We start from the raw sequence: 18,965 nt of genomic DNA, 5'->3' as shown, positions 1-18,965 counted from the left end.
TTTTGCTTAGTTTGGGCCTCCTGGAGAAATGGGCTACTGATTCTCACTATATAAGCCATAAATGACCGATGTATCAAAAATGATACTTAAAAACATTCCTTTTTAGAATCTCAACTTAGAAAACTTTTTTCAGGCTTTACAGAGTTAAAAATCATGAATGCTCGTTCATTTCTGTGAAGGACTCGTGAAGACAACATACGGGAAGTTTCTCGATCTTTCCACACAGACATCCTTTAAATTAATATAATTATATTTAAGCTTAAATTAATTTGTTCAAATCTAATTTACAGTCAAACTGCCTTTTGATTGGAAAAACCCCAATGCTAATGGTGTATCCCATGGCTAGGCCAGCCTACAGGAAATGACCGAAGTCCCTTTAAGACAACTCATTTTACTCGACGGCCATCTTTGAAACAGGCTCCTATCTCTTTGTCTGGGGAAACAACTAATTCTCCAAAACTATTCACTAAGCTTATGATTAAATTTCATATTTGAAAACACCAATGAAGTCTAACAACAGTCTCAAAGCTTTTGTTTTGTTTTGTTGATATTTAAAAAGAAAAAAAAAAAAGACAAATGAAGAATTGGGGAAAAATGAACATTTTAAAGTTAAATGTGACCCTGGACCACAGAACCAGTCTTAAGTGTACATTTTTCAAAATTTAGATTTATGCATCATCTGAATAAATCATCTTTCCATTGATGTATGGTTTGTTATGATAGGACAATATTTGTCTGAGATACAACTATTAGAAAATCTGGAATCTGAGGGAGCAAAAAAATCTAAATATTGAGAAAATCTCCTTTAAAGTTGTTCAAATGAAGTTCTTAGCAATGCATATTACTAATCAATAATTAAGTTTTTATATATTTACGGTAGGAAATTCACTAAATATCTTGATGGAACATGATCTTAATATCCTAATGATGTTTGTCATAAAAGAGAAATGTATAATTTTGATCCATACAATGTATTGTTGGCTATTGCTACAGATATACCTGTGCTACTGATGACTGCTTTTGTGCTGCAGGGACACAAATTATTCTAATGCACTTTGAGAGTTCAATATTAAGAGCTCAAACCCATGTTTCTTAACTAAGAAAACTGAAGTCAGAAAAAAAGTCAGTGAATTGACTTGTAGCTGAACTCAACCCTCTTTTTGTGATATACTGTCTCAGTCTAAATTACATTCACACGGGTGTTTTAGGACGACAAACAAATTTAAAAAAAAAAAAAGTCGTGACGTATTGTCAAGTATGGTGACCCATACTCGAAATTGGTGCTCTGCGTTTAACCCATCCAAGTGCACACACACAGCAGTGAGTAGTGAACAAATGCACACACACACACACCGTGAACACACACCCGGAGCAGTGGGCAGCATTTATGCTGCGGCGCCCGGGGAGCAGTTGGGGGTTCGGTGTCTTGCTCAAGGGCACCTCAGTCGTGGTATTGAGGGTGGAGAGAGCGCTGGACATTCACTCCCCCCACCTACAATCCCTGCCGGCCCGAGACTCAAACCCACAACCTTTGGATTACGAGTATGACTCTCTAACCATTAGGCCACGACTTCCCCACAAAATTTAGATTATAATAATAATAACAATGACTAGTAGCCATATGTTGTAAAACAATTGCACTCTAAAATAAATGAATGAATATTTCATAGGTATATTTACACTACAGTAGGGAAATTACAATACTTTCCTAATTTCTAGACTTGAGAGATATTTTGAATTTGGACTGCATTTAAACCACTAGCTGTCAGCCATTCATATACTGCACTTTTAAGCTTGTATATTGACGGACACAGCAGTAGAGCTTTTATTTTGAAGGAAAACTCCAGCTTCAGTGAAAACGCGTCTCACTACAAATCTAGTGAAATGTTGTAATCGTCTGCTGTGAAAATAAAGCATAACTAGTGGCATTGCGTTCCCAAATGTGTGCTAAACTCACAGCACGTGTAATAAAGGAGTTGACTGCATTCATTCAGTGTGAACGGAGCCCTTCTGAGACGTGGAAAACACCAGATCACCGGCTGAACGTCTGAATGAAGTGTGCACTTCGCTTTAAAACACGCAGCAAAAACAGACTTGATGAAGGGATTATATTGTGCTTTCGCTTTTAGTTCATTTTGCGATATTGATAATATCGTAACATCCCTTAATAGGAGTGCACAGTCTTACCTCCTGGTATTCTCCCAGCGGGGTGAGGTACTGGAGGATCAGGCGCTGCTCTATTCCAGGTGTGAGCGGATACAGGTGGTAGTTATTTCCGATCACCCACGGGCTCATCTCAGTCCAGCTGCTGTTGGAGAGCTCACTGAAGTTGCGCTCCGGCTCTGCCAGCGAGAAGTTCAGCTTCTGCTTTACTTTCCCACCGTTCTCCTTCTTCCTCCAGTTCCTCAAGCCTTCCACGGGGCCGTCTGTTTCATCCAGCTCTAAAGGGATTGCTGCAGCGGGCTTCATCAGGCCCTTCATGCCCGTGTTCCCTCTCCCCACGCTCCTCGCAGCAGAGACCGGCTGCAGCTCGGCGCCAGAGTCGGTTTTCCTCGAGTCATGATTCTCGGTGTGAGCGTTAGGAGCGAACTCTCCGTCCACAGCCTCCTCGTCCAGGGGCAGAAGCGGAGCCAGACTCTTGCTTGGATGCTTACTGTCCTTCCTGTTCTCTGCCTCCTTTTCCTGAAGCTCCCTCAGTCTCTGCAGCATCAAAGGAACCTGCGACACAAACACTGATTTTTGAGCTTCTGTTCAATTATATGGATATTAAATAGCATTAAAAGCATCAGTTAAAACATCAAAAAAATTCTTAGCTTCTTAGTCAAGACTGTATACCACCCACAAACAGCATGTTTACATTTACACTTATCACACATCATTAACCGTAGCTAGGGCTATCGTTCTATTCAGTATCAATATCTAGGGCTATCATCTATTTAGCGCACTCATCCCTCAAAACATGATGGTGACAGGTCAATGCGCTCAAATCCTTTTAAATAATGACGTCTCATCAGCATAACTGAAGAAGCAACTAATTTACTACATCGCTGTGCTAATTTTGCTTCTCATATCACACATATCATCAGTCTGTCCTCATGTAATATGAAGTTGCATCCGTAATAAACAAACAAATATATTGCACTTCTTCATATATTACAATGATCAAAAGCAAAAACTGTAGACATCCAATCTCTTTAATTTTGCCTTACAATACTTTTTCATCTTTATATTCACTCCATACTCTTAATTTCTACATACAAAACCATATAGCTGTAAATAAAAAACATTATTGCGTTAATGTGTTAATGCCACTCATTTAGCTAAGATTAGGAGTGATATCATATCACGATTCTTTGTCATGTGGGTATTACTATTACTATAAGGTTTTACTACAAAACAAAGCCTAACAAGGTATCAAAATAGAAATAATTAAAATTTAAAAAAGGGCAGACATTTAGGTCAAAGTGGGAGAAGATAATCTTTGTTATTTGACCTTTGTTTTTGAAATATATGAACAAAAGATACACATTACAAGTACACATAATATACAAATAAACCAAAGTGTTTTATTTTTCTGGTACAGTAGGTGTATTTAGCAGGAGCATTCAATATATTGAATGAACATAAAATAAAACACTATATACATTTCACTGTATAAATTATATAAAGCAACTGTATTAAAGTTATTCGGTCATGAGCAGCGAGTGGTTTCTTTGTGTTTTATTGAGGGGATAGTTCACTATTTAAATTCTGTCATCTGTCTGTGTTTTTTATACCATCATACTCACTCTCAAGTTGATTTTAACCTGAATGAGTTTCTTTCTTGTGCTGAACTCAGAAGATATTTTGAAGAATGTGGAAAACCAAACAGCTGCTGGTCCACAGTGACTTCCATCATTTCTTCCTGCTATCAAAGTCACTGTGGACCAGCAGCTGTTTGGTTTTCCACATTCTTCAAAATATCTTCTTTTGAGTTCAGCACAAGAAAGGAAATACCGGTTTGGGACAACATGTGAGTGAGTAAATAGTGACAAATTAAATTTGAGGGTGAACTGTTCCTTTAAATGACAGTCAGCAGCATGTTTAGTTCTGATACTTTAAGAGCTGCACACATCTAATACACAGGCACTCATCTATTTCTCTCAACTGTTTACTTTCACTTTAGACATAACCAACTTTATGTAAACCTTGTGTGTTTCGACAGTATAACTTAATTAATAAAGACAACTTAGTCCAGCAATCAGGCGCTGTTTTTTCAGTGTGTGCTTCATGTGTTTGTACTCAGAAAAAGTGCATATCAGAACCGCACGCGAATTAAATGTTTAACCCTTAAATGCATACCTCTGGTCTTTAGCGACCCGGGAAATAGTTAACTACCCTCTCCCGCCTTCATTTTTTAAAGTTAGACATCAGTTTTCTTATTCCTCAATCTATTCATTATAAACAATATAACAAGAAAAAAATTATAATTTAAAAGAATGTCTGTTTTCTGATAAATGTTTCATAAAAAGTGTATAGGTTTTTATAAATTTTATAAATTTTTCTAGTGTATAAAAAGACGATATTTGCGGTCAGCAGCACTGCAGTTCCCGTACCAGACAGTGATGCAGCTGGTCAGCACACTCTCAATGGTGCCTCTGTAGAATGTGGTGAGGATGGGTGGAGGGAGACTTGCTCTTTTCAGCCGGCGGAGAAAGTGTAGGCGCTGTTGTGCCTTTTTGGAGAGTGACATGGTGTTGGTGGTCCAGGTGAGATCCTCTGTGATGTGCACCCCCAGGAATTTAGTGCTGCTGACTCTCTCCACAGTCGAGCTGTCGATGGTCAGTGGGGGGTGGTCAACGGAGTTTCTCCTGAAGTCCATCACAACCTCCTTTGTCTTCTCCACATTGAGGGACAGATTGTTAGTGCCACACCATTCAGCCAGCTGTGCCACTTCCTCTCTGTAGTGCGTTTCATCGTTGTTGCTGATGAGACCTACCACTGTTGTGTCATCAGCAAACTTGATGATGTGGTTGGAGCTGAACTTGGCAGTGCAGTCGTGGGTCAGCAGTGTGAAGAGCAGCGGGCTGAGCACACAGCCTTGTGGGGCCCCTGTGCTCAGTGTGGTAGAGCTCGAGGTGTTGTTGCCGACACGGACTGACTGAGGTCTTCCGGTTAGAAAGTCCAGGATCCAGTTACAGAGGGAATTGTTAAGGCCCAGCAGGTTTATCTTATTTATGAGCTGTTGTGGGATTATTGTGTTGAATGCCGAGCTGAAGTCAATGAACAGCATTCTAACATAGGAGTCTTTATTTTCTAGGTGGGTAAGAGCCAGATGGAGGGTGGAGGAAATTGCATCGTCCGTAGAGCGGTTTGGACGGTATGCAAACTGGAGCGGGTCGAGTGTGTTGGGGAGGCTGGTTTTGATGTTATGCATGACTAGCCTCTCAAAGCACTTCATCATGATTGGAGTCAGTGCTATGGGACGGTAGTCATTGAGACAGGACACAGGTGATTTCTTTGGTACCGGTATGATTGTTGTGGATTTGAAACACGTGGGGACGACTGCCTGACTCAGCGAGGTGTTGAAGATATCTGTTAGGACATCTGTCAGCTGTGCAGCACAGTCTCTCAGAACACGGCCAGGTATGTTGTCAGGACCCGCAGCCTTGCGTGGGTTAATCCTAGATGCTGGAGACAGACAGAGCGCCCGGTCGTTGGGAGGTGTGGGCAGTTTTTGTGCAGGTGTGTCATTCTGCATTTCAAACCGTGAATAAAAGTTGTTGAGTGCATCGGGGAGGGATGTGTCCTCATCACAGGCCTGTGGCGGGGGCTTGTAGTCAGTGATGGTCTGAATGGCTTGCCACAGGCTCCGTGTGTCTCTGCTGTCTGTGAAGTGGTTGTTGATTTTTTGGGCATATGACCGTTTTGCTTTTTTGATGCCACAGGACAGATTGGCTCTTGCTGTTTTGAGGGCTGCTTTATCTCCTGATCTGAATGCTTCATCTCTGGTCTTTAGCAGCCCACGAACCTCTGCTGTCATCCATGGCTTCTGGTTTGCACGTGTGGTGATGGTCTTGGTGACTGTCACATCATCAGTGCACTTTTTGATGCAAGCAGTCACAGTGTACTCATTCAGGTCTGTGTGGTTGTTGTAGGTGGCTGCCTCTTTAAACATGTTCCAGTCTGTGTCCTGGAAGCAGTCCTGCAGTGCTGAGGTGGCATTGTCTGGCCATACTGTGATCTGCTTTTCAACCGGTTTGGTGAGTTTGAGAAGTGGTCTATATGCTGGGATTAGACCACTTCTCAACGTGTGTATTAGTATAAGTATATTTTCTGTGCAAAAGTATTATATTTTCTGTGCAAAAGTATCATAACGTGTGTATCAGTACAAGTATATTTTCTGTGCAAAAGTATTAAAATATTTGATGACTCAATGTGCAATTCACCTTTATCCCTAAGGGTGGCACTGTTTAATAGACAGTTATGACGATGTTTCACTCCTAATCACCGCAGGCTTAAAACAAAAGAATATCATCAGCAGAAATGTAACTGGTTTGAATGGCTATACAGCAGAGCAATTACCGTATGCCATAAAATATAAATGTCACGGTCATTTGATGGTGGATGTGGTAAATAAGCTGCCAGCGATCAAACCATTGATTTTGAAGTCACTGAAAACGATAGTTTTGAGAATATGTTTGAGATCGTGAATATGGAAGTGCGCTCTGAAGATGACGGCGATGGTACAATCATCTGCTCAAATTGAACCCTTCTAAGTTTCAAAAGGTAACGAAATATGCTTTATTTTATTCTTCTGTAATGGTTCTTATAATATCAAGAGAGTTTTTTGCTATTGCAGCAGTTTAGGATCTATCCGTGCTGGATATATAGATCCGGGTCGCTAAAGACCAGAATATTTAAGAGTGATTGGCAAAACATTCATGCATTTAAGGGTTAACCGGCAAGGCTTAAAAGCATATGCAAATAAATAATGTACTTTTGTGATTGTGAATAAGCGCAGTGTCCCGTACCGCTGAGTTAACATTTGAAGTGAATGCATGTCGTGTTGTACAGTATACTGAGATGGAGGCACCAGAACTGTAACTGATTGAATGTGTGCTGTAGCATGATTAGGGGTGTGCAATATTAACAAAAAAAAAAAAGAAGATATTCTGGGATTTTATGGAAAATGATCATTTGACAATAGTTTTCTTGAGTGTGTTATGCTGATATCTTAAGCCTTGTTCAGACTGTCAGCCCAAATCTGATTTTGTGCACATCTGGATGAAATCTGATTTGAATAACTGACTGTCCACAGCATATCACAATGGCTCATATCTGCTTTGTGTGTCCATAAGCGATCTTTTGTTTTACGGAACGTGCATTGGTTTCTATGAAAATGCCAATATCTATGGTTATATCTATAATGTTATATCTATGGTTATGTCCACGCTAGAAACAACAGTAACAGCAAAACAGTTTGCAATACAGATGTTGTGCACTCATGTAAACAAGCACATTCACTTTCTGACAGCAGATGGCGCTGAACAGCAGAAATGCAGCTGTTACCCCGGAAACCAAGCAGCTTTCTTTATCTGAAAGGTGTTTAAATGATTTAAATAGCCATTTAGATTTGTGTATTCACTATGGTGTTCATCACAGTATCAAATGCTTAAATATTTAGACTTAATAGGCTATTTATTTTCAAACTTTTTTACAATTTAATCTGGACTACAACATGCCCTAGATACTGTTTGAAAAATGATATTTTGATTCTTTATTGTTCGGTCAAACGGGCTTCATTAGTTAACATTAGTTGATATAAACTGGCAATCTAAAACATTCATTCATCTTAGGTAATTCCAACATTTAATAACACGTTAAAATCAAAAGTTGCAACTGTGATATTTAATGCACTGACATGAACTAAGAGTTGTATTTTTTAACAAAGATTAATCACTTCACAATCATTGTGAACGTTAATGCATTAACTAAGGTTAACTAATGAGGTCTTATTGTAAAGTGTTGCCTATTGGTCTTTATAATTCTTTTGCACTTTAATCTGTGCTAAATGTTTAACTTTATACATTTGTGTATAGCTTTATTGTATTTAAATGTTCAGTTATTTTTGTTAGACGAAAAAAGTTATTAAACCTGTTATACTGTATTATGACAATACTTTTTTGCAACTAAATACGGTGATAATACCATATAACATGATAAAGCTTTAACAATTCATTAATCGCAACGTGAAAATTTGATACCGCATATCCTTACTTACGACATGACAACATGTTGCCGTCGCAGTTGCGCTGTATTATATTTCATCTTGTGAGGCAGCAGTGTTTACATTTTATGTGAAAAAGCTACGCTAAATTAATTAATTATGAGAAATTAATTAGGGCAGTCGTGGCCTAATGGATAGAGAGTTGGACTTATAACCTGAAGGTCATGGGTTCGAGTCTCAGGTCCGGCAGGGATTGTAGGTGGGGAGTGAATGTCCAGCGCTCTCTCCACCCTCAATACCACGACTGAGGTGCCCTTGAGCAAGGCGCCGAACCCCCAACTGCTCCCCGGGTGCTGCAGCATTGGCTGCCCACTGCTCCGGGTGTATGTTCACTACTGAGTGTACACTTGGATGGGTTAAATGCAGAGCACTAATTCAGAGTATGGGTCACCATACTTGCCCACACACCACTTCCCCTTCCCCTTTCCTTAAATCTGCCAGTATGGCAGCAAGTCACTGTTAATCAGCGAGTCATTGCGATTGAACCAAATCATTTAAATGGTTGATTCATTCAGGAACGAAACACCATCATGTCGCTCAGAGATGCATAACTGTGCTGTGGAATTTGTTTGGAATTATTTTTGTTAGAGAAATAGAGCAAAAATAGGCAATATGGTGTCTAAAACATAAGTCTCTTAATATTAATTTCTTATTGAACTGTATAAAATCAATATCACATTTGAAATCATGTTGATTTTTGGAGAAAAGAAATGTCACTCTTCGTGTGATAATGATTAACTATATGAAATTATATAAATATATACATTTTCTGACCCCTTATCTTGAATTTTGCGATTATTCCAAGTGTATTTCAATAGAAAACTCCAAACGCACTCTAAATGCATACACGCTCTAGTCTAAGCTACTAGACTACTAGTTAAAACAACAATTATGATATTATCACACAATATATAAAATCGCACACCCCTAAGCATGATACTATGATATTTCTTCAAAAGCAGATCGTGGAGACCTTTTAAATCGCCCACGATGAAAACTAGTCATATCGCACACCCCTAGCTAAGACTCAGAGCGGTCACAGATCTAATGCACACGTGTCATAGGGTGATTTATTCCAGCGTTTAGACATGCATTGCTGCTGGACTCACCAGCACAGAGTTTTCCTCGCGATAGTTGGCGGCGATGTCCTGGTTCTCCATGGCTCCTGCCAGCAGGCCTGTGGCGTAGATTCGGAGCGGCTGCTCTGCCTCCTGAGCCCATTTAAACAATCGCTCCACAATCCCTTCCTGTCATGGACACAAACACACATGTAAACCTACACTCAGCTGTGAGGCTACACAACCCATGATCTGATTCTGAAGAGAGAAATACAAGACTCAAAGTACCTTCTCTTGAAAGACCACGGCCGTCTCAAGGCCAGGCATGATGTTCAACAGCAGTCTGCATGCAGCGGTGTTCAGCGCCACCTCACGGCTGCTCATCACGTATGAGTTCACAAGCTATTAAAGCACAAAAATAAACCAAATACTCAAGATCACAAACCAAAGAGGCTGCTTGGCTTACTTACAGCAGCATAAGTACACTGCATCAAAATATATTAGTAGGGCCAGGCAACAGGATGACTTCTATCACGTGACAATAATAATGAATATCATATTAAGGTAATTAAAGATGTCTGTGCAGGATTCTGCTTGCAGGACTGTGTAGTTATTGTCATAAAGAAATGCACAAGTATTGAACTAAGTTCTCTTTCATGGCTTATCACTCTTGGAACGATCACATATGCACTAAAACATCTGTCTGGGTGAGTATTCATGTAAACAGTCAGGTATGTCTTCAGCGATTGTAAACTTTTTTAAAAAGAAAAAAAAAAAAAAAAAAGGATCTGTACTTTTATTGGATCTCATATTCGGTCTTAAAGTGACAGCCGCCTAATATACCTGCTGTCTGTGTCAATATATATAAATATATAAAAAATCACTCACTTCTCTTGACTGAATGACTTTTGTAGCGTTAAAAAGAACCAAAGCATATTTAATCAAAAATATACAATTATATATATATTTTTTTTTTTTATTATTATTTTTTTTTTTATTCTGTTATATAGACCTACTTAGCTTAAAGCACATCTTCTGTAATGAAGAGAGAGCATGTGCACATGATTGCCAGGTAGGTAAGATTAAGTAAACCACTTCTAGGCTCTTTTAAAGAGTAAAATCGGTGAATGCAGAGATACTTTAGATATAGACAAGATACAAAAATCTCTACTTATAGACACTTTATTTATAGTGACACAGCACCCAGTTATTTAAACAAAATATAACAAGCTCATAACAGTTATTTTAGTTTAGTCTTTAGCATGACTTTATGTTTGGTATCAATATGTTATTTTCCAAACGGTCTATGTTAACTTAAGACATAACCAATTCTTTACATGTACACTCACAAAGACTGGCATTTGGACATTTATAATTATAATATGAATTATTATAATAACAATATTCACATGCAATGGATCAAATGTGTGCTGTGCATGGTTAACCCCCGAGCTGGCACCCACTACTGAGATGCATCAATTCAATCCATGATGGAATCCATTCAAAACATGACATGATAATGCATCCATCTTACCGCATTCATAAAATCATCATTCTTGAACAAGATTTTCAACAGGTGTCCCAACATGCACTCTGGGTCTGCCCGCCCTTCAGAGCAAAAGAAGAAAAAGTCAGTTATTATTTATAGTTATTATAGCAGTAAGTGATAACGTGTCGAGTGCAAGTCACCTGGATGGCGGTCATCAAACGGGTCAGGATCAGCCTTATGATACTCCTCCGTCTCCCTTTCAACAAGCTCCGAAATCCTTCAGAGATTAAAGCAACTATTAACATCACTGATATGACCACATTTACACTTGAGAACCATTTATAAACATTCATTTTTAGTTGTATATGGATTCTCCCGCATTAGCCACCGCTCCAAAAACAGAATCTGTTACTGTTTAGTACTTGACTGTTACTAAAACTGACACAAAAGCAGCGCACATTACAATACATTACTCTAGCACTCTCTATTCTAATTCTACTCTTAAAAATAATAAACTTGCCCCTTTTAGACTTGCACTCTATTCATTTATTAACTGCTTGTTTTCTTAAAAATAAAAAAAAACTAACACTAAGTTCTCTATTCTTTTTCTATTCTATCTGTTTTCTATTTTTATATAATTAAAAAAACTTGCTATGTGTACTACCTTAAGCTAACTGAGACTTGTTATAGCACTTGCATATCATTGCTCTTTTGTTGGTTCTGATTGCTTTATTGTTCTCATTTGTAAGTCACTTTGGATAAAAGCATCTGTAACGATTCATCACTGCGATTCATCACAATATCATGAATGGATTGCAAGTAAAATGCCATCAAATGGCATGTCTATTATTTTTAAACACTTCTCACGGACAGTGTAAGTAATCAGAAGACATCTAGTGCTGGGCTGAACGATTAACTGAAACCAAATCAGAATTGTGATTGCCCTGTGTGTTTCAGGGTAAAGCAGTGATGTCTTACACGTGTGCAGCTCATAAGAACAGTGTTTTCAGAGAGTCTAAGAGCAGCTCAGTTTGCAGTAAAAGTCAGTGTGCAACTTCCAGACATCAGTTTTTTCAGGCACAGTAACATGCTATGGTCCAAGATGCTGTACTATTTATTTATTTTTAATTATGCTACTGACATGAATTGATTCAAACTAAAGTTTTGGAGGTGCAACGATATGAGAGCAAAAACATCCCCGTATGGGTTTTTGTCTTGGATTTTTAATCACACGTTGTTCAGCAATACAAGAAGAGCGTTTTTTTATTTTTATCTCAAATATTTTAAATGTGATGCTGACTTTAAACCGTCCAATAAACGAAGTTAATATTAGACAATATTGTCAGCATTGTGTTTTGCTCAATTTCACAAACTCAAAAATGAATCAAGAGTGACTCAATGATTTAATGGCTCATTAGTAAAGTCTGAACAAATCGAAAAAAACTAAATTGATATTTGATTGAGATGAATCAATCAGCACTTCCTGTAACTAATTAAATGCTGGACAGCCCTAATTCTCATGCATAAGAATGCAACAGCAGGTGTCCTTCAGCGAGATGTATTTAAGGTTGATGTGAGGTCAGATGGCACTGCACAGGGTCGTCTGCAGTAACTGATGGGGGGTCAGGGGATAACGTGCAGGAACAGGAAGTGTTAATGTGGGGTCAGTGCAGCATTTCTCACTTGGTTAGTATGTTGAGCAGTTCGTTTGTGCCTCCCTGCTGTTCTCTCTCCCACTGCTCCAGCAGAGAGCTCAGCTGCGCTTTAGAGTCCACACTGCCATCCCCGGCAGACGCCATCGGCCCTGCACACACACACACACACACACACGATGAAGACCACACACACACACACACACACACGATGAAGTCCCCCCCCCCCCCCCACACACACACACGATGAAGACCACACACACACACACACACACACACACACGATGAAGTCCCCCCCCCCCCCCACACACACACACACACACACACACACACGCACACACGATGAAGTCCCCACACACACACACACACACACACGAAGACCCCACACACACACGACGAAGTCCCCACACACACACACACACACGATGAAGACCCCACACACACACACACGATGAAGACCCCACACACACACACACACACACACGATGAAGACACCACACACACACCCACACACGATGAAGACCCCACACACACACGATGAAGACCCCACACACACGATGAAGACCCCACACACACACACCCACCCCACACACACACACACACACGATGAAGACCCCACACACACACGATGAAGACCCCACACACACACGATGAAGACCCCACACACACACACCCACCCCACACACACACACCCACCCCACACACGACGAAGTCCCCACACACACACACACACGAAGACCCCACACACACACACACACACACACGATGAAGACCCCACACACACACACACGATGAAGACCCCACACACACACACACACACACACACACACACGATGAAGACCCCACACACACACACACACGATGAAGACCCCACACACACACACCCACACACGATGAAGACCCCACACACACACCCACACACGATGAAGACCCCACACACACACCCACCCCACACACACACACCCACCCCACACACACACACACACACCCACACACGATGAAGACCCCACACACACACCCACACCCCACACCCACACACACACCCCACACCCACACACACACACCCCACAGAGAGAAGACCACCTGAGGGCTTCCTCACAGAGCAGCACTGATGAATAGTGTCCTGCCAGGAATATAACATCACTAATGAAGTGCAGAGTAGACCACTAATATCCCTGTGATGAACTCTATGAATACATTGAGTTATTTATTAAGGTTAGCTGGTTTTGTGTCTGAAGTTGAACAGGAATGCTTGTACTTGAGGTTTATGAGACCCAGAGCAGCAGAAACACCTGCTAACAGCACACAATAACCCGGTACAGAAACACTCAACCACACAATGTTTACAGAGCGGTTAAGCGCAGCAGTCTTACAGTAACTACATGTCTGAATACATCAGCACACTGCTACACTCACATTTAATAAGATAACCGTTAAAACCACACAGAAACTGAAGAAAACACGCATGTAAACAGTGCTCCTGAATGCGCGAGCACTCACCTTCAGCACAAACACACCTCCGAGAATCACTAACGGCTCTAACTGACGACACGAGCAACTGAGACGCGTCGCAGGCTGTTATAACCTCATGAATAACGCCGCTCGTGTCTGTCTTTAGCAATGTGCTGCAACTTTATGATGGCGATCTCTGAGCACGTCATAACCCAGCGACGACGGGAACTCGTCAATGACGTCAGACGCAAAGTTTGAGCCCTGTCCAATATGGAAGACAGAAGGGACAAAACTACACGGTTAAAGCGGCAGCTTTTGAACACGTTTCTTTTGTATGTAATATTCTGGCCGTGCGTCATTTCCGCCGTGTGTTTCTCAACGGGGCTGCTCAAAAGAAAATGATCTGCAACATCTCTCCAGCGAACTTTCCATATCTATGTGTCCGCATCAGACATGTAACGCGGCACCCATTCACTGTACATAGAGCCATGCTCAATGATAGACGTTATATATGGGCTAATGTGGCTGTTATATGGGATAAATACATGCTTTGAAAATATATAATACACACCACCATTCAAAAAGGAGGTCAGTAACATTTTAAAAGGGTTTGAAACATATATTCTGCTCTTCAAGGCTGCATTTATTTGATTAAAATAAAATGTAGTAAAAATAGGAAATCTACCATTTGAAAATATATTTCTATTTTAATATAATTTAAAATGTATTTTTCTTGTAATGCTAAAGCTTCATGACTCCAGCTGTGATGCTGATTGCTGCTGAAGAAACAGTTATTATTATTATATAGCTGTTATATATAGCTGAACATGATATATATATAGCCGCTCAATGATCGAGTGCAGGTGGTTTCATTTTTCAATAAACAGAAAGATTGAAATATAAATATGAAATGGAAAAGCAAAAATGTGAATTATTAAAAAATATATATTTAAAATAAAAATATTAGTAGTAGTACTAGTATTAATGTCTTTACTGTCATTTGATTTTTTATTGCACATGTACAGTACAAGACACACCACACTGACAAACTAAAACAAAATCATGATTATAACAAATATGTGACCCTGGAGCACAAAACCAGTCACGAATATATACATCATCATCAGCTGAATACATAATCTTTCCATTGATGTATGGTTTGTTATGATAGGACAATATTTGTCTGAGATACAACTATTAGAAAATCTGGAATCTGAGGGAGCAAAAAAATCTAAATATTGAGAAAATCTCCTTTAAAGTTGTTCAAATGAAGTTCTTAGTAATGCATATTACTAATCAAAAATGAAGTTTTGATATATATTTATTTAGTGATTTTTGTCATAAAAGAGAAATGTATAATTTTGATCCATACAATGTATTGTTGTCTATTGCTACAAATATAGCTGTGTTACTCATGACTGCTTTTGTGCTGCAGGGTCACATACAGTGCCCTCCATAAGTATTGGAGCAGTAAAGACAAGATTGCTCTGTTGGCTGTGGAGTCAAGACATTTGCAAATATGATTAAAAGATGAATATGAGACAAAACTACAGAATGTCACATTTTATTATTAGCCGTTTCAACACATACATGTTTTACCAAATAAAAAGAGCAGCACTTTTAGAGTTCATCCCTCTATCTGATGAGAGCATAAGTATTGGGACAGTTGAACATAAGGCAGATATAAAAGATTAAAAGCTATTATTTAGTTGCAGATCCCTTGCACACAATCACAGCAGTGAGTCTGTGACCCATAGACATCACCAGACTCTTGCTCTCATCCTTTGAAATACTTTTCCAGCCTTTAATGCAGCCAATCCCAATTGTTGCTTGTTTCGGGGAGTTTCTGCCTTTACTCTCCTCTTCAGCTGCTGAAATACATGTTCAATCAGATTTAAATCTGGAGATTGACTTGGGCAATATAAGACTTTCCATTTCTTTGCTCTTATAAATTCCTTGACTGAACTGGCAGGGTGTTTTGGGTCATTGTCCTGATGCAATATGAAGCACTTCCCAATGAATCTGGTGGCATTTTCTTGAATATTGGTAGGTAAGATGGTTTTGTACCCTTCCTAATTCATTCTGCTACTGTCATCATACATGAAGTCATCAGTAAAGTTGAGAGGGCCTGTTCCAGAGACAGCCATGCATGCCCATGCCATGACACCACCTCCACCATGCTTTACAGATGAGGCTGTATGCTTGGGATCATTGCAGTTCCCTTTTTCTCCACATTAGTGCTTTCCCATCACTTAGATAAAGGTTCATCTTTGTCTCATCGGTCCATAAACACAGTCCAAAACTCTTCTGGCTCACCTTTGTGCTTTAGACTAGCTGAATATCCATGTGTGTATGTGGCCCATTCTACAGAAGTGGTGCAAACAGCTGTCCCACAACCAAAAAAACACATTTAAAAAGCATTTATGTATTCAAATCTGTAATGTACTATATATTTTCTTTGTAAATTATAAAACTTTGTAAAAAAAAATATATATATATATGCGTCCCACATTTTTCATGTCACTACCGAAACAGTATGCTTTAGTCCATTGGGTGAGAATGATTTTAACTAAACCCATAAATGTATGATCAGGAAATATTCCTGTGATTCTAAAGCTTGTGTACGTGTGTGTGTGTGTATGTGTGTGTGTGTGTACACGTGTGTGTGTGTGCGTGTGTGTGTAGTGCAACAGTCGCAGTTTTTTTGCGACTGTTGAGAGACTGACAAACCCCCCAAGTCAGATTCCCAGTGAAATGCTCTCCGACAGCAAATGCAATGAGTTTGCTTCCTTCTTTTCTGAGAAGATCAATAATATCAGAAAGGAGATTGGCACATCCTCAAGTTATGCAGAGGTCACACCAATTTCAAAAAGAAGTGACTATGTGTGTTTTTAAAGAAATTGACAACAAAATTTTGGAAGAAATAGTACAGCACCTTAAATCTTCAACCTGCTATCTTGACACACTTCCCACATCCTTTTTCAAAAATGTGCTTAACTGTTTAGAAGCTGATCTCTTAGAAGTGGTGAACGCCTCACTTCTCTCTGGGACTTTTCCAAACTCCCTTAAAACTGCAGTTGTTAAGCCCCTTCTGAAAAAGCGCAATCTTGATAACACCATGTTGAGCAACTATAGACCCATATCAAATCTTCCTTTCATAGGTAAGATAATTGAAAAGGTAGTTTTTAATCAGCTGAACAACTACTTAAAGTCAAATGGATACCTGGACAATTTTCAATCTGGTTTCCGAGCACATCACAGCACAGAGACAGCACTCATTAAGATAATAAATGATATTCGCGTCAATTCTGATTCTGGCAAAATATCAGTGCTGGTACTACTAGATCTTAGTGCTGCGTTTGACACTGTCGATCATAACATACTTCTAGAGAGACTGGAAAACTGGGTCGGGCTTTCTGGGATGGCACTCAAATGGTTCAGGTCATACTTAGAAGGGAGAGGTTATTATGTGAGTATAGGAGAGCATAAGTCTAAGTGGACGGCCATGACATGTGGAGTCCCACAAGGCTCAATTCTTGCACCGCTCTTGTTTAACCTGTATATGCTCCCACTAAGTCAGATAATGATGAAGAACCAAATTGCCTTTCACAGCTATGCTGATGATACCCAGATCTACCTAGCCTTATCTCCAAATGACTACAGCCCCATTGACTCCCTCTGCCAATGCATTGATGAAATTAACAGTTGGATGTGCCAGAACTTCCTTCAGTTAAACAAGGAGAAAACTGAAGTCATTGCATTTGGAAAGAAAGATGAAGTTCTCAAGGTGAATGCATACCTTGACTCTAGGGGTCAAACAACGAAAAATCAAGTCAGAAATCTTGGGGTGATTCTGGAGACAGACCTTAGTTTCAGTAGTCATGTCAAAGCAGTAACTAAATCAGCATACTATCATCTCAAAAACATTGCAAGAATTAGATGTTTTGTTTCCAGTCAAGACTTGGAGAAACTTGTTCATGCCTTTATCACCAGCAGGGTGGATTACTGTAATGGTCTCCTCACCGGCCTTCCCAAGAAGACCATTAGACAGCTGCAGCTCATCCAGAACACTGCTGCCAGGATTCTGACTAGAACCAGAAAATCTGAGCATATCACACCAGTCCTCAAGTCCTTACACTGGCTTCCAGTTACATTTAGGATTGATTTTAAAGTACTTTTACTCGTTTATAAGTCACTCAATGGCCTAGGACCTAAATATATTGCTGATATGCTCACTGAATATAAACCGAACAGACCACTCAGATCATTAGGATCGAGTCAGTTAGAAATACCAAGGGTTCACACAAAACAAGGGGAGTCTGCTTTTAGCTATTATGCGGCCCGCAGTTGGAAGCAGCTTCCAGAAGAGATCAGATGTGCTAAAACATTAGCCACATTTAAATCAAGACTCAAAACTCATCTGTTTAACTGTGCATTTGTTGAATGAGCACTGTGCTATATGTCCGAACTGACTGCAATACATTTTAGGTATAATCATTTTCTTTAAATTTATTTTAAATCATTTTAAAATTCCTTGTTTTTATTTTTATTTCCATGTTTTTATTGATTTTAATGTCTATTTCACTTTCTTTTATGTAAAGCACTTTGAATTAAAAAAAAAAAAAAAGTCGTGACGTATTGTCAAGTATGGTGACCCATACTCGAAATTGGTGCTCTGCGTTTAACCCATCCAAGTGCACACACACAGCAGTGAGTAGTGAACAAATGCACACACACACACACACACACACACACACACACACAGCAGTGAACACACACCCGGAGCAGTGGGCAGCATTTATGCTGCGGCGCCCGGGGAGCAGTTGGGGGTTCGGTGCCTTGCTCAAGGGCACCTCAGTCGTGGTATTGAGGGTGGAGAGAGCGCTGGACATTCCCTCCCCCCACCTACAATTCCTGCCGGCCGGGGGCTCGAACTCGCAACCTTTTGATTACGAGTCCGACTCTCTAACCATTAGGCCACGACTTCCCCACGAATTACCACTGTGTATGAAATTTGCTATATAAATAAACTTGCCTTGCCTTGC

At 39.8% G+C, this 18,965-nt stretch overlaps 1 protein-coding gene across 1 annotated transcript in view; it reads right to left on the bottom strand.

The window, feature by feature from the left end:
- LOC306849837 (DDB1- and CUL4-associated factor 1-like) overlaps nucleotides 1-14,258 on the bottom strand; it is a 39,162-nt gene extending 24,904 nt beyond the window's left edge. The window contains exons 1-7 of the mRNA XM_079385181.1: nucleotides 13,969-14,258; nucleotides 12,500-12,620; nucleotides 11,017-11,093; nucleotides 10,862-10,935; nucleotides 9,616-9,729; nucleotides 9,379-9,516; nucleotides 2,188-2,718 (exon numbers count right to left, since the gene is read on the bottom strand). Of these exons, the coding sequence (XP_079241307.1) occupies nucleotides 2,188-2,718; nucleotides 9,379-9,516; nucleotides 9,616-9,729; nucleotides 10,862-10,935; nucleotides 11,017-11,093; nucleotides 12,500-12,615 (1,050 nt within the window). The 5' untranslated portion in view covers nucleotides 12,616-12,620; nucleotides 13,969-14,258. The remainder of the gene's footprint in view (nucleotides 1-2,187; nucleotides 2,719-9,378; nucleotides 9,517-9,615; nucleotides 9,730-10,861; nucleotides 10,936-11,016; nucleotides 11,094-12,499; nucleotides 12,621-13,968) is intronic.
- Nucleotides 14,259-18,965: the final 4,707 nt, after the last annotated feature.

The sequence above is a fragment of the Barbus barbus genome (assembly GCF_936440315.1).
Source record: "Barbus barbus genome assembly, chromosome: 29".
NCBI lineage: Eukaryota > Metazoa > Chordata > Actinopteri > Cypriniformes > Cyprinidae > Barbus > Barbus barbus.
This window is presented reverse-complemented; position numbering and strand designations above follow the sequence as displayed.